At 51.9% G+C, this 18,008-nt stretch overlaps 1 protein-coding gene across 3 annotated transcripts in view; it reads left to right on the top strand.

Moving 5' to 3' along the window:
- The window catches only part of SMTN (smoothelin), a 64,440-nt gene that overhangs the window by 20,107 nt on the left and 26,325 nt on the right, over nucleotides 1-18,008 (top strand). For all 3 annotated transcript variants that reach the window (XM_032229490.1, XM_032229489.1, XM_032229491.1), the window contains exons 7-12: nucleotides 8-86; nucleotides 940-1,277; nucleotides 2,852-2,918; nucleotides 9,003-9,068; nucleotides 9,710-10,315; nucleotides 13,816-13,895. In XM_032229490.1, the coding sequence (XP_032085381.1) occupies nucleotides 8-86; nucleotides 940-1,277; nucleotides 2,852-2,918; nucleotides 9,003-9,068; nucleotides 9,710-10,315; nucleotides 13,816-13,895 (1,236 nt within the window). The remainder of the gene's footprint in view (nucleotides 1-7; nucleotides 87-939; nucleotides 1,278-2,851; nucleotides 2,919-9,002; nucleotides 9,069-9,709; nucleotides 10,316-13,815; nucleotides 13,896-18,008) is intronic.

Genomic DNA, 18,008 nt, shown 5'->3' with positions numbered 1-18,008 from the left:
CCTCCAGGTGCAAAAGCGAGCAGGGCAGGAGCTGATTGAAAACCAGGTCCAGGAGCAGCTGGATCCCAAGGTGGCTGATGGTCCAGGTAAGGCCAGGACGAAGATCCCTACAGGGAACACCTAGGGTGGGCTGAGGGTGGGGGGTGAAGCTTGGCACTGAGCCCAGCCTGTTGGCATGAGGGCGCTTGTAGATTGGATCAAGGCGATAAAGCTGGAGCCCGCAGAAGCCTAATATACTGCTGGCAGGGATTGTTCCGACCGTGGCTTCTCCAGTAGCATGAAGCCGAGTCGTCACCCCGATAAACCCCTTTTATTGAATTGGCCGTGAATTCCTCTCCAGCAAAGTCTTTCCTCTCCTGCAGTCTTTCGAGATAGTTATCGACCTGGAGAGTAGCCAGGCCGATATCTTTCAGACGCCGCAACACTTGGAATGAACTTAGTGTCTCCTGCAAGCTCCACTCCCCTTTCGCTCCTCTTTTATTCCCTCTGGGAGGGGCCATTCACCGTCCCCCTGCGGCCTTACTCCCAAGTCGACCCCTGTTCTTTAGCTGTTCCCTTCCTCTGCGGATGCGCACACTGGGAACAGGCTCCAGCTGTTCGTCTGCCTCACTGATGTCAGAAGGCAGCTGATAACTGTCAGACGGCTCTGGCCCCCTCTCTGCCTCCGACACAGAGCCTTCCAGAGACTCCAGGCCCATGTTTCCTTCCCAACCTCCTCCGCTCTCCGAATGTGTTGTCGGCGCCGCTGGCTGCTGGCGGGCCACAACAGGTGCCACTGATTTTGTTCAGTACATATGTAAAGCTCCCAAGTTTATAAAACCAGCACACATCATCCCTGGCCGGCCGCAACAGGGATGATGGGAGTTGTGGGGCCCCACAACGCTTGGCTGCTCCTTCTGATTGAGGTGGGCTTTCTCAAGCTCCTTCCTCCCCCTACAGAACCTCCTCTGGGGACCGTCCTGCTCCTGGAAGCTGTCCCCAGCCACCCGCTTTCCAAGCCAGCGCCTTTCCCAGAGGGCGAGGCGAGCGGTGAAGACCCTGGGCCAAATTCCCATGAGCAAGATTCCAGTCCCGAACCACAGCCGCCTTCGGAGGAGGAGGAGGAGGAGGAGGAGGAAGAAGCTGGAGGCCTGGCGCCCCCCAAAGTCCAGGAGGGGCTGACCTCCTCCGAAGGGGAAGCCGCCTCTCAAACCAGGGAAGAGGAGCAGCGGGAGAGGGGCAGCGTCGCGGGGGACGCCCCCCAAAAAGAAGAGTCTCTCCTGAGCCAGAAGAGAGAGGTATGGTGGGGAAATCCCGGTTGGCTGCGAATTGGGTTGGGGGGGGAGGGCATCCCCTGCAGGAATGGACTCCTGCACCTGACAGAGAAACGCTCCTCTTCTGTTGAATGGGGAAGAGTAGGAGAGTTACTTGGACAATGGACGTTCAGATGCTGGAAACATCTGGATCTTGAAAGAAAAACGCTCCTTCTTGAGCTCAAAGTGTCTATCTTCCAAATAGCATCCAAAATTAAATCAGAGTCCAAGGCAAAAGATTCCTCAAAGTTCCAATTTATGAAGAGAGCCACGTTGGCACATCTGGGAAAACCCGAATCTGAAAGCTTCCCGGTTTCCCCCACTCAGTTGAAAGTTCAAGATCTTGCCCCCCCCCACACACACACCCACAAGTCCATCCCATGGTCCAATCTTCCACTGCCACAATGGCAGCTTCCACCCATCCAGTTCCGGTCAGGTGCAGAGGTGCAGAGACAAAGGATGACCTTGGCTTTCTAGAAAGAACGTTGTTATGGCTGCATATCATCAAACCCCGTACAATCCCATTTTCCCACCATAGAAAATGCATAGTAGAAGAATAGAAAGTAGCAAAGACCCAAAAGAAAAGATATTTCCGGAACCGTCTCTGCTGATTTTCTGAGGGGTGGCCTCTTTTTGTAAAAGTTGAAAATAGCGACTACGGCAGCCCTTTTCACCTCCCCGACCGATGTAATTTGCACTTGGCTTAAGATTTTAAGGGGACTCAGTGGCTAAGACAGCTGAGCTTGTCGATCAGAAAGGTCGGCAGTTCGGCGGTTCGAATCCCCAGCGCCGCGTAACGGAGTGAGCTCCCGGGACTTGTCCCAGCTTCTGCCAACCTAGCAGTTCGAAAGCACGTAAAAAATGCAAGTAGAGAAATAGGAACCACCTTTGGTGGGAAGGGAAGAGCGTTCCGTGTGCCTTCGGCGTTGAGTCATGCCGGCCACATGACCACGGAGACGTCTTTGGACAGCGCTGGCTCTTTGGCTTTGAAACGGAGATGAGCACCGCCCCCTAGAGTCAAGAATGACTAGCTCATATGTGCGGGGAAAACCTTTAGTAGTATTAATATACTTGTTTGTTTTAAAATAGTTAATGCCAACGGTAATATTATTTAAATATACATGGCAATGCCATCTTTTAACTGCTAAACTTTCCATCTAATTATTGCTTATATTCTATTATATAACATTCATATATGCTAATATTCCTCCTTATTCCTATCCCTATTCTAGCTTCTAATCAGGTCACCGTTACTTATCCTAGAGTTAATGCACATGCTTATGAGATGAGCAGCGCCCCCTAGAGTCAGAAACGACTGGCACACATGTGCGAGGGGAACCTTTACCTTCAGCTAAGATTTTAAAAATCTCAAGCCAAGAGGAGGGAGGGGAGAGAAATATTAGGGGATGCCACGGACGCCGTCTCCCTCCCCAGCCCCAGATCAAGCCAGCTGTTTGAGGGAGGGGCAACAAAAATAGGGGACAGTTAGTGCTGCAGCCCGTCTTGAGGGGGGGGGGGTTTCAGAATCCTGTTCTCATGGCTTTTTCTCTCTGCCCCAGATTGTGCCTCAGGCCCCAGAAGAGGGAGCAGGAGAAGGTGCTGCAGGCCAGGAGGGAGACAGAGAAGGTAATGGGGGGGTGAAAAGCAACTCTGCTGGAAATGTTGCTTGCTGGGGTTTCTGGCGGACGTTTCATAACCCTACTAGGTAACGCCATCGGTGCTAGAGGACAGGGTGGTTTGAAGAGGGGAACTGTGGGGTCCTTGATGCTCTCTGAGCTGGGTGGTTTTCTTGAAGACGTTTCATAACCCAACTAGGGAACATCATCAGTGATAGAAGGGAGAGGGGTTTGCAGAGAGGAGGAGGAGGAGGAGGAGGAGGAGGAGGAGGAGGAGGAGAATGACTGTGGGGCCCTTGGTGCTCTCTGAGCTTGGTTGTTTTCTTGAAGACGTTTTATTACCCAACTAGGGAACATCATCAGTGCTAAAAGGGAAGGGAGATTACAGAGAGGAGGAGGAGGAAGAGGAGGAGGAGGAGGAGGAGGAGGAGGAGGAGGAGGAGGAGGAGGAGGAGAATGACTGTGGGGCCCTTGGTGCTCTCTGAGCTGGGTGGTTTTCTTGAAGACGTTTTATTACCCAACTAGGTAACGTCATCAGTGCTAGAAGGGAAGGGAGATTACAGAGAGGAGGAGGAGGAGGAGAAAGAGGAGGAGGGAGGGAGCAGGAGGAGGAAAAAGGAAGAAGAGGGAAGAGGAAGATTGTGGGGTCCTTGGTGCTCTCTGAGCTGGGTGGTTTTCTTGCAGGCGTTTCATGACACAACTAGGGAACATCATCAGTGCTAGAAGAGAGAGGGGTTTGCAGGGAGGAGGAGGAGGAGGAGGAGGACTGTGGGGTCCTTGATGCTCTGTGAGTTTGGTTGCTTTCTTGCAAATGTTTCATGACCCAACTAGGTAACATCATCAGTGCTAGAAGGGAGTGGGGGTTGTGAGGAGGAGGAGGAAAAGGAGGAGGAGGAGGAGGAGGAAGACTATGGGGTCCTGGGTGCTCTCTGAGCTTGGTTGTTTTCTTGCAGACTTCTCATGACCCAACTGGGTAACATCATCAGTGCTAGGAGGAAGGGAGGTTTGCAGAGAAGAGAAGAAGGGTTAGGAGGAGGAGGAGGATCTCTGTGACGTCATTGGTACTCTCTGAGCTTTCTTGCTGACCTTTGATGACCCACCTAGGTAACATCATCAGTGCTAGCAGGAAGAGGGGTTTGCAGGGAGGAAGAGGAGGAGGAGGAGGAAGAGGAGGAGGACGGTGGGCTCCTTGGTGCTCTCTGAGCTTGCTGGCTTTCTTGCAAACGTTTCACAACCCACCTGGGTAACACGATCAGCCCCAAGACCACCACCATGCTCAGAGAGCCCACCTTTCAGGGTTCACCCCAAGGCTGCTTCCTCTCCGAAGCCCCCCCCCCCTCCCCGGCGCTGGTTCCCTGCACTCTCCTGCCCCCTCCCGCCTCCCTTTCCTGGGAGGGGGGGGCCTGCAGGGGGGCAGGGAAAGGGATTTCTGCAGGGTCTCCTTGCTCTGAAAGATTCCCCCCCCCCTGCACCACCACCACCCCGGGACTCCTGCCTGGAGGCTGGGCTCCCCCCCTCCCCCTTTGCCCTGCGGTCTCCGGTCTCCAAGGGAAGCTGCAATTCCTGCCCAGATCCAGAAAGGGAATTTACTCTTCAGCGTTGAACCTTCACATTCTTTCTCCCAATAAGGTCAGGAGCTTCTCTTCCCTCCCTCCCTCCTTCCTTCCTCGCTTTCTTTTATTTGGGAAAGCCCCTTTCTCCTCCTCCTTCTCCCTTTCCCCACTCCTTTCCTTTCCTTCCTCCTTCTCCGTCTTCCCTCTTCCGCCTTCTCTTTCTTTTCCTTCTTTGCTTTTCTTTTCTTTCTTTCCTTTCCCTTTCTTCCCTTCCCTTCTCTTCCTTCTTCCTCCTTCCCTTTCTTTTTCTTTCCTTCCCTTCCTCCTCCTCCATCTCCCTCTTCCTTCCCTTTCTCTTCCTCCTTCCCTTTCTTTCCTTTCCCTTCCCTTCCCTCTCTCCCCTTTTCTTCCCCTCCTTCCTCCTCCTTCCCTTTCTTTTCCTTCCCTTCCCTTCTTTCCTTTCCTTTTCTTTTTCTTTCCTTTCCCTTTCTTCCCTTCCCTTCTCTTTCCTTTCCTTTCCTTCTCTTTCCTTTCCTTTCTTTCTCCTTCTCCATCTTCCTCTTTCTTTTCCTTCTTTTCTTTTTCTTTTTCCTTCCCTTTCTTCCCTTCCTTCCTCCTCCTTCCCTCTTTTCCTTTCCTTTTCTTCCCTTCTTTCCTTTTCTTTTCCTTCCCTTTCTTTCCTTTCCCTTTCTTCCCTTCCTTTCTCTTCTCTCCCCTTTCCTTTTCTTCTCTTTCCTTTCCTTCCTCCTTCTCTCTCCCTCTCTCCTTCCTCCTTCCTCCTTTCCTTTCTTTCTTTTCCTTTCCTTCTCTTCCCTTTTTCTCCTTTCCTTTCTTCCCTTCCCTTCTCTTCTCTTCCCATTCCTTTCCTTCTCTTTCCTTTCCTTTCTCTTACTTTCCTTTCCTTCCTCCTTCTCCGTCTCCCTCTCTCCTTCTTCCTTTCCTTTCCTTCCTTCTTCCTCCTTTCCTTTCTTTCTTTTCCTTTCCTTCTCTTCTCATTCCTTTCCCTTTCTTCCCTTCCCTTTTCCTCCTTTCCTTTCCCTATCTTTCCTTTCCTTTTCTTCTATTTCATTTCCTTCTCTTCTCTTTCCTTCTCTTCCCTTCCCTTTTACTTTCTCCGCCCTTCTCTGTCTCCTTCTTCCTTTCCTCCCCTTCCTCTCCTGTTTCCCCCTCTTGACTTTCGATGGGCACTCGGGGAGTGGAGGGGGGGCCTTTCCTGGCAGTCCCTCAACGAGAAAGAGGAAGGAGCTGGGCTGGTCCCAAGGGGCGATTGGGCAGGGAGCCTAGTTCTCATCCTTCTGGATCCTAAACAGCCATTCTCGGTCTTTCTCTCTCCCCAGTTTCCCTGACTGATGACCCTGGGTGGGTTTTACGTTTATTGCCGGAGAAATCCTGCAAACTGGTTTTGTGGGGAGGGTCTTGGTACCTTCCAGGTCCTTTCCCTTTCCTTGGAGATCTCACCGGGGGTGGGGTGGGGTCGAGGGGTTGTCATTCTGCAGCCCCCCTCTCTATCCTAAGCCCAGCTCAGCTCAGCTTAAGACATTACAGAAAATCTCCTCCACCCACACAGGCCTAATTCTATCCCCTTCCACTCCTGCCACGGCCCCGGATCATTTTATTCCTTGGCTCACTGGCTCGAGCTGACTGCTGACCCCAGTTTTCCTAGCACGGGCTTCTTTGGGGGTTGGGGAGCAAAGCCAGGTGCCTTTGGGGGGGGTCACTGCTCATGATCTTCTTTGAGAAGTGTGCAGCGGCAGCCAAAAAGGTTAATGCAATCCTAAGTTGCATTCACATACAATCAAGATCAAGTGAGGTACTAATACCACTCTATAAACCCCTAGTAAGGCCACACCTAGAGTCCTGCATCCAGTTTTGGTCACCACACCATAAAATGATTATCATGATTGCAAGCCGAGGTGGCACAGTGATTAAATGCAGCACTGCAGGCTACTTCAGCTGACTGCAGTTCTGCAGTTCAAATCTCACCGGCTCAGGGTTGACTCAGCCTTCCATCCTTCCGAGGTGGGTGAAATGAGGACCCGGATTGTTGTTGGGGGCGATATGCTGACTCTGTAAACCGCTTAGAGAGGGCTGAAAGCCCTATGAAGCGGTATATAAGTCTAACTGCTATTGCTATTGCTAAGCCATCATGTTGTCATTGATTCTTCATGACCACATAAATAACATTCTCCACCATGCCCGTTCCCCGACGTGGTCCTTCTTAGTATGGTATAGGTTCCCCTGCTGGAGCAGGGGGCTGGACTAGAAGACCTCCAAGGTCCCTCCCAGCTCATTCTATTCTATCTTCCAACGATTTGAGCCCTATTTGCACCTAATAATCTTGGTGAGAAGTTTTTGGTGATTTTATTGGTGTGCATGGGCGCATGCTATACGCCAAGCTCCCACCTTTCGTGGATTGTGGATACCGAGTGAAGCATTGAATTTGCTCTATTGCCACTCCGTAAAGCCTTAGTAAGGCCACACCTAGAGAACTGTATCCAGTTTTGGTTACCATACTATAAAAAAGATGTTGAGACTCTGGAAAGAGTGCAGAGAAGAGCAACCAGGATGATTAGGGGACTGGAGGCTAAAATATATGAAGAATGGTTGCAGGAACTGGGCCTGGCTAGTCTAGTGAAGAGAAGGACCAGGGGAGACAGGATAGCAGTCTTCCGATATCTTAGGGGCTGCCCCAATGAGGAGGGGATCAAGCTATTTTCCAAAGCCCCTGAAGGCCAGACAAGGAATAATGGAAGGAGAGATTCAACCTGGAAATAGCAATAGCAGTTAGACTTATATACCGCTTCATAGGGCTTTCAGCCCTCTCTAAGCGGTTTACAGAGTCAGCATATCGCCCCCACAGTCTGGGTCCTCATTTCACCCACCTCGGAAGGATGGAAGGCTGAGTCAACCTTGAGCCGGTGAGATTAGAACCGCTGAACTGCAGATAACAGTCAGCTGAAGTGGCCTGCAGTACTGCACCCTAACCACTGCGCCACCTTGGCTCTAAGGAGGAATTTTCTGACAGTGAGAACCATCAACCCATGGAACAGAAGTTGCCTTCAGAAGTTGTGGGAGCTTCATCCCTGGAGGCTTTCAAGAAGAGACTGACTGCCGTCTGTCGGAAACAGTGTAGGGCCTCCTGCTTGGGCGGGGGTTGGTCTAGATGACCTACAAGGTCCCTTCCAACTCTGTTAATCTGTTAAACGTTTGGCTGACCCCACTTGGAAGCGGGAGGCAGACATCCGTCAGGGCACTGCTCTGCAGACCGTGGGGGGGAAGGAGTTTGACGCACGATCTGTCTTGTTGGTGGGAGCCTTCCAACAGTGGAGAAGCGCAGTGAGGGATGAGCAGCGCTGGGAGGGACTGGAGGCCAGCCAGGGCCACGGAGCTCAGCTGAGGACAAAGCGGGAGTGAGCCTCACTGGACAGCCGGCCTGACTGGGGGAAGGGGATTTGCGGCCAACTTGAAATGGGTTGGAGAAGCTCCAGCTGTGCCCAGCTGTGCCTTTGAAGGGCAGTTTCCTTGACTGGGTGGCCTAATGAAGCAGCAAGAAGGGCTTTATTTGGGTATCTGCCAGTGGAGGGGGTTCCAATTTTCAGAGTTCTCCCCCCCCCCATCTGTGATGAGTTGGCCGGGGCAAGTTGGGTATGATGAGTTGGCCATAGCAAGTTGGCTATGATGAGTTGGCCATGGCAAGTTGGCTATGATGAGTTGGCCATGGCAAGTTGGCTATGATGAGTTGGCCATGGCAAGTTGACTATGATGAGTTGGCCATGGCAAGTTGACTATCATGAGTTGGCCATGGCAAGTTGACTATCATGAGTTGGCCATGGCAAGTTGGCTATCATGAGTTGGCCATGGCAAGTTGGCTATAGCAAGTTGGCTATGATGAATTGGCCATGGCAAGTTGACATGATGAGTTGGCCATGGCAAGTTGGCTGTCATGAGTTGGCCATGGCAAGTTGGCTGTCATGAGTTGGCCATGGCAAGTTGACTATCATGAGTTGGCCATGGCAAGTTGGCTATCATGAGTTGGCCATGGCAAGTTGACTATCATGAGTTGGCCATGGCAAGTTGGCTATCATGAGTTGGCCATGGCAAGTTGGTTATCATGAGTTGGCCATGGCAAGTTGACTATCATGAGTTGGCCATGGCAAGTTGACTATGATGAGTTGGCCATGGCAAGTTGACTATGATGAGTTGGCCATGGCAAGTTGACTATCATGAGTTGGCCATGGCAAGTTGGCTATCATGAGTTGGCCATGGCAAGTTGACTATGATGAGTTGGCCATGGCAAGTTGACTATCATGAGTTGGCCATGGCAAGTTGGCTATGATGAGTTGGCCATGCCGTTGGTTACAATGATAGAGTTGTGAAGTGTTCTGGGATCTCTTAATGCTCACAAGATCGAGCAGGGGTGCGATCCAGGCCCAGGGATCTGGTCACAGCCGTTTAGTCACATCCGTATCCATGCCAGTGGGAGGCCGAATCCCTTCCTCTCTCAACACAGCTTCTCTTTTTTCAATGTAATGCTCGTTTAGCAACTGGAGGCTCCCGAACAGTAGAAACGGACAGCTGCAAAGCTCCTTCGAAGCCACCTGGTGCAGGTAATTCTCTTGGTTCTTTCCCCCCCGGTGGACCTCGGCCTCAATTCATAATACAACCCCCTCCCCCCCGAGGCCTCCTTTCCTCCCGGCTGCTTTTGGGCCTTTATTGCGCCATTTTCAGGCCATTTTGGGGGGCTGTTTTTCAGCTTGAAAACAGCCTGAGAAATGGCCAAAAGCTGGTTTGTCTTCAGCTTTTTCGGTGCTCAGGGCCCGTGCGTGCAACCGCCTTCGGCTTTGGGTCCTCGGAGCCGAAAAGGTCCCCTTGCCCCGCTCTTTAACCAATCGGGGGAATGTATAGGGCGGGGGACCCCTCTGACTGCCCCCCCCCGGTTGAGATCTGCCTATCCCAGAAAGGCTGAAAACTTAGCCGAGAAGCTCCGGTGAGGCGGGGAAGGGAGGCACCGCTGGGTGTTTTCTCCCTTTCCTTTTTTTGGAAAGAAAACGAGAGTTTTCCGAATCGAAGTGGGAGAGAAGCAGAGGACACCACTGAGCGCTTGACACCCCCCTTTCCCCATCACCCCTTCCCCCCCCCAAGTCTGGCAGGGCTCCCAGCTGTTTGAGATAAACCACGCTCTGCTCCCAGGCTGGTCCTCCCCCTCCCTCCACTGACATCTCCCTCCCCTTTCCCTCCCTCTCTGCAGAGCCGTGCCGGGAGCAGCCCTTCCAAAGAGCCGGCTCCATCCGCGAGCGCGCTCGCCAGTTCAGCTCGGACCCCACAAACCGTCCTCCGGCTGCGCCCCAGAAGGCCTCCGGAGGGCCGCCCGTTCCGTCGCAGCAACAGCACCGTCTTCTGCCCTCCCGCCACGCGGCCAACTCACCCTTGAGGGATCGCGGCACCACCACCACCGCCGTCCGGACGCTGCAGGCCGGCAGCAAGGCGCAGGAGGCAGCCCGGGCGGTCCCTACTCACGCCAAGGCTGGGGCGGGCAGGCCCCCTTCGCAGGCTCCGTCTGTCCCTCAAGAGGCGGACGGCCCCCAAGGGCGGATCCAGGCCGGCCAATGGCAGGAGAGGAAGCTGCCCCCCGCCCGGTCCAGGGTTGAAAACGCCAAGGGGGGCTCCCCGGACTCAGAGGTGCTCCGCGACCAGCCAAGCGGCACTGCCCACAGCCCGGCAGGCTCCCTGGTCCGCCGCCCAGCTGCCCACCCTGACGACGAGATGAAGACCCTCCTGACCATCGAGATCAAGGACAGCCGGCATCAGCCTCTACGGGGCCACCTCGTGGGGGGCCCCGGGAACCAGCAAGCAGGTGAGGGGCCTGGGAGGGTTGGAGGGTGAGGGCACCTCAGATTCTCCCCCTTTGTCCATCTTTTGGGGGTGAGGAAGAAGGGGGCTCTCATTCCTCTTGGGGGGGTCCCTTGCAAAACCGGGGGGTTGGTGGGAGGCGGGCAGCTGTGGGAGGCAGGCAGCTGTGGCCTTTTCCAGGCAGGAGAGCAAAGGGGAGATAGGCAGGGGGAAAGGGGGGAATGAAAAAGAAAAGAAAAGAGAGGAAAATAGGGGTTTGCAAAGGAGGGAATCTCTGCGGGGCTCATCCTGACACACCGCAAAAAAAGTCTATGGAGACAATTCTGCGTTGCAACCTGGAGCTTCTCCGAGAGCCAGAGCGAGAGAGCGTCTGCTCAGGATATGGGGGCTGCCTTTTCAGGTGGGCCCCCCACCCCCAAAAATAGCATTTCGGTTCACTTAAATAATTGCTGGGCGTTTTGGGGGATCCAGGAGGCTTTGGGTAAAGTCACGAGTGGGTCAATGACTCCGGTGGAAGGTTCAGGACCATGTTAATTGTCAAGAAGGGCTTCCGTCCTTTCTTCCTTCCTTCCTTCCCCTGTGATTCCTTCCCTCTCTCCCTCCTTTTCCTCCCCCTTGGGAATGGGCATGTAACGCTGACCGACCTGCGCCTGTCCTTACCAAGAAAGGCTACGCAGCAGATTCTTCCTTCCTTCCTTCCTTCCTTCCTTGCTTCCTTCCTTCATTCCTTCCTTCCTTCCTTCCTCCATTTCTTCCTTCCTTCCTTCCTTCCTTCCTTCCATTCTATTCTTATCTTCCTCCATCCCTTCCTCTCATTCTTATCTTCCTTCTCATTCTTATCTTCCTTCTCATTCTTATCTTCCTTCCTTCCTTCCTTCTCATTCTTATCTTCCTTCCTTCCTCCATTTCTTCCTTCCTTCCTTCCTTCCATTCTTATCTTCTTCCCTCCCTCCCTTCTATTCTTATCTTCCTCCGTCCCTTCCTCTCATTCTTATCTTCCTTCTCATTCTTATCTTCCTTCCTTCCTTCTCATTCTTATCTTCCTTCCTTCCTTCTCATTCTTATCTTCCTTCTCATTCTTATCTTCCTTCCTTCCTTCTCATTCTTATCTTCCTTCCTTCCTTCCTTCCTCCATTTCTTACTTCCTTCCTTCCATTCTTATCTTCCTTCTCATTCTTATCTTCCTTCCTTCCTTTTCAATCTTATCTTCCTTCCTTCTCATTCTTATCTTCCTTCCTTCCTTCTCAATCTTATCTTCCTTCCTTCTCATTCTTATCTTCCTTCCTTCCTTCCTTCTCATTCTTATCTTCCTTCCTTCCTTCTCAATCTTATCTTCCTTCTCATTCTTATCTTCCTTCTCATTCTTATCTTCCTTCCTTCCTTCCAATCTTATCTCCATTCCTTCCTTCTCTCATTCTTACCTTCCTTCCCTCCCTCTCTCTCCTTTCGTTCCCTCGGCTGATTCATTCTTCCTCTTCCTCTGCGCTCTGCAGATCCGCTTGATCCCAGCACGGCTGAAAGTTGGGCAGCCGGAGGTGGGCTTGCGCTGCTCCCAGGGAGACCCCCACCCCTTTCCCATAGCAGCGACCACTGGAAACGTTAGCCACGAACTGTGGCCGTTGGGCTCCTGCGTGAGTGAGGTCCCAGAGGCTGGGAATTTTCCTATTTTGGGCGAAATCACTTCTGGATGCAACGTCCCCCGGCTGATGTTTATCCACTTAACTGGATGGAAAGTTTTATCTGTGTGTGCGTGTGCGTGTGTGTGTGTGTGTGTGTTTTAAATCCTGGCACCGGCTCCTCCTTTTGCAGCTGAGAAAACCTGTTCGTTGCCCATATTAAGACCTCTCCCTGCAAAATTTACAGCAGGCTAAAATCTGGGGTTTTCACAAAAGGCTGTGGATGATGGTGCCTCCCCCCCCCACATACGGACGCCGAGACATGCGTCTTCCTCGTTGGGTTGCGTTGAGTTGCGCAGCTGCCTTGCATGTTCCACAACTTACCCCTTCCGTTCATATCGAACCCGTTTGTGATCGCTTTGGGGGAGCGGCTTGTCGGTGGTAGCGTTGCGCTTCGCGTCATCTGCCGACCCCGTTCCTTCAGGCCCTGAACTACAACCCCCATCATTCCCAGCCGAGTCTTGCCGCTCGGGAGGCCCGAAGGACGTTGGCGCCGGCTTCAAAACGCAGGATTCCGCTTGGAGGAAAAGGGGTTTTGAGAGGTGCAAATCGGTTTAACGAAGCATTTTGGCCTCGACGGCGGCATTAAACCATGATACGTAGCTCGTCCTTTGACTTACGACTGTGATTAAGCCCGAAAGCAGTCGTTAAGCAAGACAGTTGTGTTCAATGAGTTTTACACACAGACACACCGTTTTTACAACCTGTCTCGCTCGACTTACGACTGCGATTAAGCCTGAAATCAGTCGTTAAGCAAGACAGTTGTGTTCAACGAGTTTTACACACAGACACATCGTTTTTACAACCTGTCTCGCTTGACTTACGACTGCGATTAAGCCCGAAATCAGTCGTTAAGCAAGACAGTTGTGTTCAACGAGTTTTACACACAAGAAACACCATTTTTACAACCTGTCTCACTCGACTTATGACTGCGATTAAGCCCGAAATCAGTCGTTAAGCAAGACAGTTGTGTTCAATGAGTTTTACACACACACATCATTTTTACAACCTGTCTCGCTCGACTTATGACTGCAATTAAGCCTGAAATCAGTTGTTAAGCAAGACAGTTGTGTTCAACAAGTTTTACACACAGACACACCGTTTTTACAACCTGTCTCGCTCGACTTACGACTGCGATTAAGCCTGAAATCAGTCGTTAAGCAAGACAGTTGTGTTCAACGAGTTTTACACACAGACACACCGTTTTTACAACCTGTCTCGCTCGACTTACGACTGTGATTAAGTCCGAAATCAGTCGTTAAGCAAGACAGTTGGTGTTCAACGAGTTTTACACACAGACACACCGTTTTTACAACCTGTCTCGCCCCTAATTGTGAATTCCCCGCGGTCGTTGAATTAGTACCACTGCGGTGAAGTGAATCGAATGCCTTGTCAGAAGGTCCCCAAAAGTGAACGGACGACCCCTGAGAAATTTGCAACCGTCCTAAGTAAGGTGACAACTTGCCAAGCGTCTAAATTTGGGGTACAGGGCAGAAATACTTCCTATTAAGGGAAACCCTTTTCCGATCTGGTGTACAGCCCGCTCGATCGGGAAAGCTCGGGAAGAGATTAGCCCTGTTCCTTGGCGTCCCAGGAAGCCCCTTTGATCCTTCTTACAAGGTTAGGCTAAGCCGGAGGAAACATTTGGGAACTTTTTAGCTCCACGACCCTCGTAAATGTCGCACGCCGTATTTTGCGGATCTGCGCGCGCACACGAAGCCAACGGCTCCATCCAAATCCTGCTTAATCTTTTCTCTGCAGGCCTGTCCTCTCGCAATAACCCTTTTTTGGGGGGCATCTCTCACCCCCTTTTTTTCTTTACCCGCAGAGCTCACCTTGGGTCTGAGGAACTCCCCGCTGCGAATCACCTCCTCCAGCCATGGCAGCTCCAGCGGCAGCTTTGAGAAGGTGAGTCCGTCGCCGTTTGTCGGGCCTCCAATTCTGACGGCAGGAAGAGGCTGCCTTGGCTCGGCTGGGCTGTGTGTGTGTATGCACACAGGCTCTTTGTGTGTGTGTGTGTGTGTGTGTGTGTGTGTGTGTGTGTGTAAAACCCTGTTCTTTCCGAGGCTTCCTGAGAGCCTGAAGCGAACTCCTCGTCCTGACAAAAACCCCTTTTATTAATTGACTGAATTCTGCTCGTTCACATCCAGCAAAGTTATTCAAGGGAGGATTTACGGTCACAGACCTTATCTGGCTTGGAGAGCTGCCAGGCCGATATCTGCAGAATTTGGCAATGAGCCTCGGAGACTCATGAACCAATGAAGCGAACTGATTGTCTCCTGTAAACTCCATTCCCCTGTCGCTCCTCTTTTATTCCCTCTGGGAGGGGCCATTCACCGTCCCCCCCCCTGTGGCCTTACTCCGAAGTCGGCCCCTGTTCTTTAGCTGTTCCCTTCGTCTGGCCACTCTGCGCATGCACCCAGTGGGAACAGGCTCCAGTTGCTCTTCTGCCTCACTGATGTCTGACTCCGAAGGCAGCTGATAACTGCCGGACGTCCTTGTCCCCCTCTCTGCCTCCGACACAGAGCCCTCCTCAGAGCCTTCCCCAGACTCCAGGACTGGCCCAGGTTCCTCCCCAACCCTCCTCACTGCCCGAATCTGCTGCCAGTTACCCTGTCTGCTGCCGGGCCACAACAGGGGGGAGCAGCCGGATGGCGGGGGAGGAAAACTTTGGTTCTGGATGGGGATATTTGCCCTGGGGTCCAAATTTTGCAGCACCGTAAAAATCTAGCCAGCTGTTCTACCGGGGCTGTTTGTCCTTTTGGAAGCGACATGGGGAAGAATGGAGGGAGATCGGACTCCCCTTAAAAGTAGCTGTGTCTTTTTTTCAGGCTTTCGATAGTTAGAGTTAAGTGGTGGCCTAGAGGTGGCGCTCTCCCCTCACAGTCAGGAGGCTGTGAGTTCGATCCTAGGTGACTTAGTGACTTTGAATGCTCACTAAGAGCCATGGTGGCACAGTGGTTAGAGTGCAGTACTGCAGGCTATTTTTGCTGACTGCCGGCTGCCTGCAATTTGGGCAGTTCGAATCTCACCAGGCTCAAGGTTACTCAGCCTCCCGTCCTTCCGAGGTGGGTCAAATGAGGACCCAGATTGTTGGGGGCAAAAGGCTGACTCTGTCAACCGCTTAGAGAGGGCTGTGAAGCTCTGTGAAGCGGTATATAAGTCTATGTACTATTGCTATTCCTTTTTTCCTTCCTTCCTTCCTTCCTTCCTTCCTTCCTTCCTTCCTTCCTTCCCTCCTTCCTTCCTTCCCTCCTTCCATCCATCCATCCCAGGATGTTGGGGGCCAAGAAGCTGACTGTAAACCGCTTAGAGAGGGCTGTGAAGCTCTGTGAAGCGGTATATAAGTCTAAGAGCTATTGCTATTCCTTTTCTCCTTCCTTCCTTCCTTCCTTCCTTCCTTCCCTCCCTCCCTCCCTCCCTCCCTCCTTCCACCCATCCACTCATCCATCCATCCCAGGATGTTGGGGGCCAAGAAGCTGACTCTGTAAACCGCTTAGAGAGGGCTGTGAAGCTCTGTGAAGCGGTATATAAGTCTAAGAGCTATTGCTATTCCTTTTCTCCTTCCTTCCTTCCTTCCTTCCTTCCCCCCATCCACTCATCCATCCATCCATCCCAGGATGTTGGGGGCCAAGAAGCTGACTCTGTAAACCGCTTAGAGAGGGCTGTGAAGCTCTGTGAAGCAGTATATAAATCTTAAGTGCTATTGCTATACCCTTTCTCCCTTCCTTCCTTCCTTCCTTCCTTCCTTCCTTCCTTCCTTCCTTCCTTCCCTCCTTCCTTCCATCCATCCATCCATCCCAGGATGTTGGGCGCCAAGAAGCTGACTGTAAACCGCTTAGAGAGGGCTGTGAAGCTCTGTGAAGCGGTATATAAGTCTAAGAGCTATTGCTATTCCTTTTCTCCTTTCTTCCTTCCTTCCTTCCTTCCTTCCTTCCTTCCTTTCTTTCATCCGTCCATCTCAGATTGTTGGGGGGCAAGAGGATGACTCTGTAAACCGCTTAGAGAGGGCTGTGAAGCTCTGTGAAGCGGTGTATAAGTCTTAAGTGCTATTGCTATACCCTTTCTCCTTCCTTCCTTCCTTCCTTCCTTCCTTCCACCCATCCACCCATCCATCCATCCATCCCTGGTTGTTGGGGGCCAAGAAGCTGACTCTGTAAACCGCTTAGAGGGCTGGAAAGCATAGTGAAGCAGTATATAAGTCTAAGGGCTAACATTAGTGCTATTGTTAAATGAAATGTTTGAAACTACCTGTATTTCCTTTGTAAAGAAAATTTTAAAAAAATGAAAGAGGTTTGGGGGTTTGAAAGAGATGATTGCAATTTTAGCCTGGGAATTAGAGAAGCACCGGGAGCTGCTTCCACTCCCCACCCCCCCAATTCTTCTCTGGCTGCAGCGAAGGCAGGATTCCCCCCCCCCCCACTTTCTCCCCCCTCCCCTCGGTGTCCAGACGGATTACGCTAAGCCTCCTTCAGCGCCGAGAGCTGACCTGCCTCATCCCTCTTTAAGGGGGTGACGTTGGGCAGCTCGGGAAAATCCTTCCGGCTGTAGGAGAGCCTGGCTCGGGTTGCCTAGCAGAAGCGGCCCCTGGGCGAAGCCCCCTCCGCTGCCCAGGTGAGGAAGGAGCCAAGATGGGAGCCCTCCGGCACTCCCAAAGGGCAGAGAGCCAGGGTTGCGAGGTCCCGGGTGCGAGTCAGGAGGGAGGGATACAGAACTGAAGAGGGCCGAAGCGAGGCGAGCCGGTCAAGGCGGGAATCCGATCTCCACCGCTCGAGTCCTGCATTATTCAGGCTGCCACCGGGACGGAGGCTGGGAACAGCTGCTCAGGTGAGCCAGATGGGACTCCTCCTCCTCTCTGCTAGGACCTGTGAGGACTGCCCCCCCCTCCCCCAGGTGTGTGAGAAGTATTTGAAAGGGAGTGGGGGGGGCAGCTCCCTCGGCCGTCGTGTGGGGTTTCGGCCTTGTGTCCGAGTCCGGCTTGCTCTGCTCAGACGCGAAGGTGGGGGGGACGATGATGTTCAGGTCGCAAGAGGAGATCAGGTGACCTTGTGGCCACAGCAGTGGTCGTAAACTGGGACCGGTTGCCCTGAGTTTGAATGTTGTTCATGTGATTATGGGGATGTTGCAAAGGTCAAAAGGTTTCTCTCTTTTCTTTCTCTGTTTTCCCTCTCTTTCTGCCTCTTCTCTCTTTTCCCCCTCTCTCTTTCTCTCTTTTCTGCCTTACCCTTTTCCCTCTCTCTCTCTTCCTTCTTTCTCTCTCCTCTTTTCTCTTTCTCCCTCTTCCTTTTTCTCCTTTTCTCTTTTCCCTCTTTTCTCATTTCTTCTTTCTTTTCTCTCTTTCTCTCTTTCTCTCTCTTTTCCCTCTTTCTCTCTTTTCTCTCTTTTCTCTCTTCTTTCTTTCTCTCTTTTCCCTCTCTTCCTGTCTCTCCTTTCTCTTTCTGTCTCTTCTCTCTCTTTTCCCCCTCTCTCTTTCTCTCTTTTCTCTCCCTTTTCCCTCTCTCTCTCTTCCTCTTTCGCTCTCCCTCTTTTCTCTTTCTCCCTCTTTCTTTTTTCTCTCTTTCTCTCTCTTTTCCCTCTTTTCTCTTTCTCTCTTTCTCTTCTCTTTCTCTCTTTTCTCTCTTCTCTCTTTCTCTCTCTTTTCCCTCTTTCTCTCTTCTCTCTTTCTCTCTTTTCCCACTTTTCTCTCTCTCTTCTCTTTTCCCTCTTTTCTCTTTCTGTCTCTTTTCCCTCTCTCTCTTCTCTCTCCCCCTTTCTCTCTTTTCTCCTTCTCTCTTTCTCTCCATTCTCTCTCTCTCTCTGTGTATCTGTCTGTCTCTCTCTCTTTCTCCCTCTTTTCTCTCTCTCCCTCTTTCTTTTTTCTCTTTCTCTCTTTTTTCCCTCTTTAGTCTTTCTCTCTCTTCTCTCTCTCTCTTCTCTTTCTGTCTCTTTTCCCTCTCCCCTCTCCCCCTTTCTCTCTTTTCTCTCTCTTTTCTCTTTCTCTCTTTCCTCTTTCTCTCTGTTCTCTCTCTCTCTGTATCTGTC

The sequence above is a fragment of the Thamnophis elegans genome, chromosome 13 (genome assembly GCF_009769535.1).
Source record: "Thamnophis elegans isolate rThaEle1 chromosome 13, rThaEle1.pri, whole genome shotgun sequence".
Lineage (NCBI taxonomy): Eukaryota > Metazoa > Chordata > Lepidosauria > Squamata > Colubridae > Thamnophis > Thamnophis elegans.
Note: the sequence above shows the minus strand (reverse complement) of the source record. Positions and strands in the feature narration are given on the sequence as shown.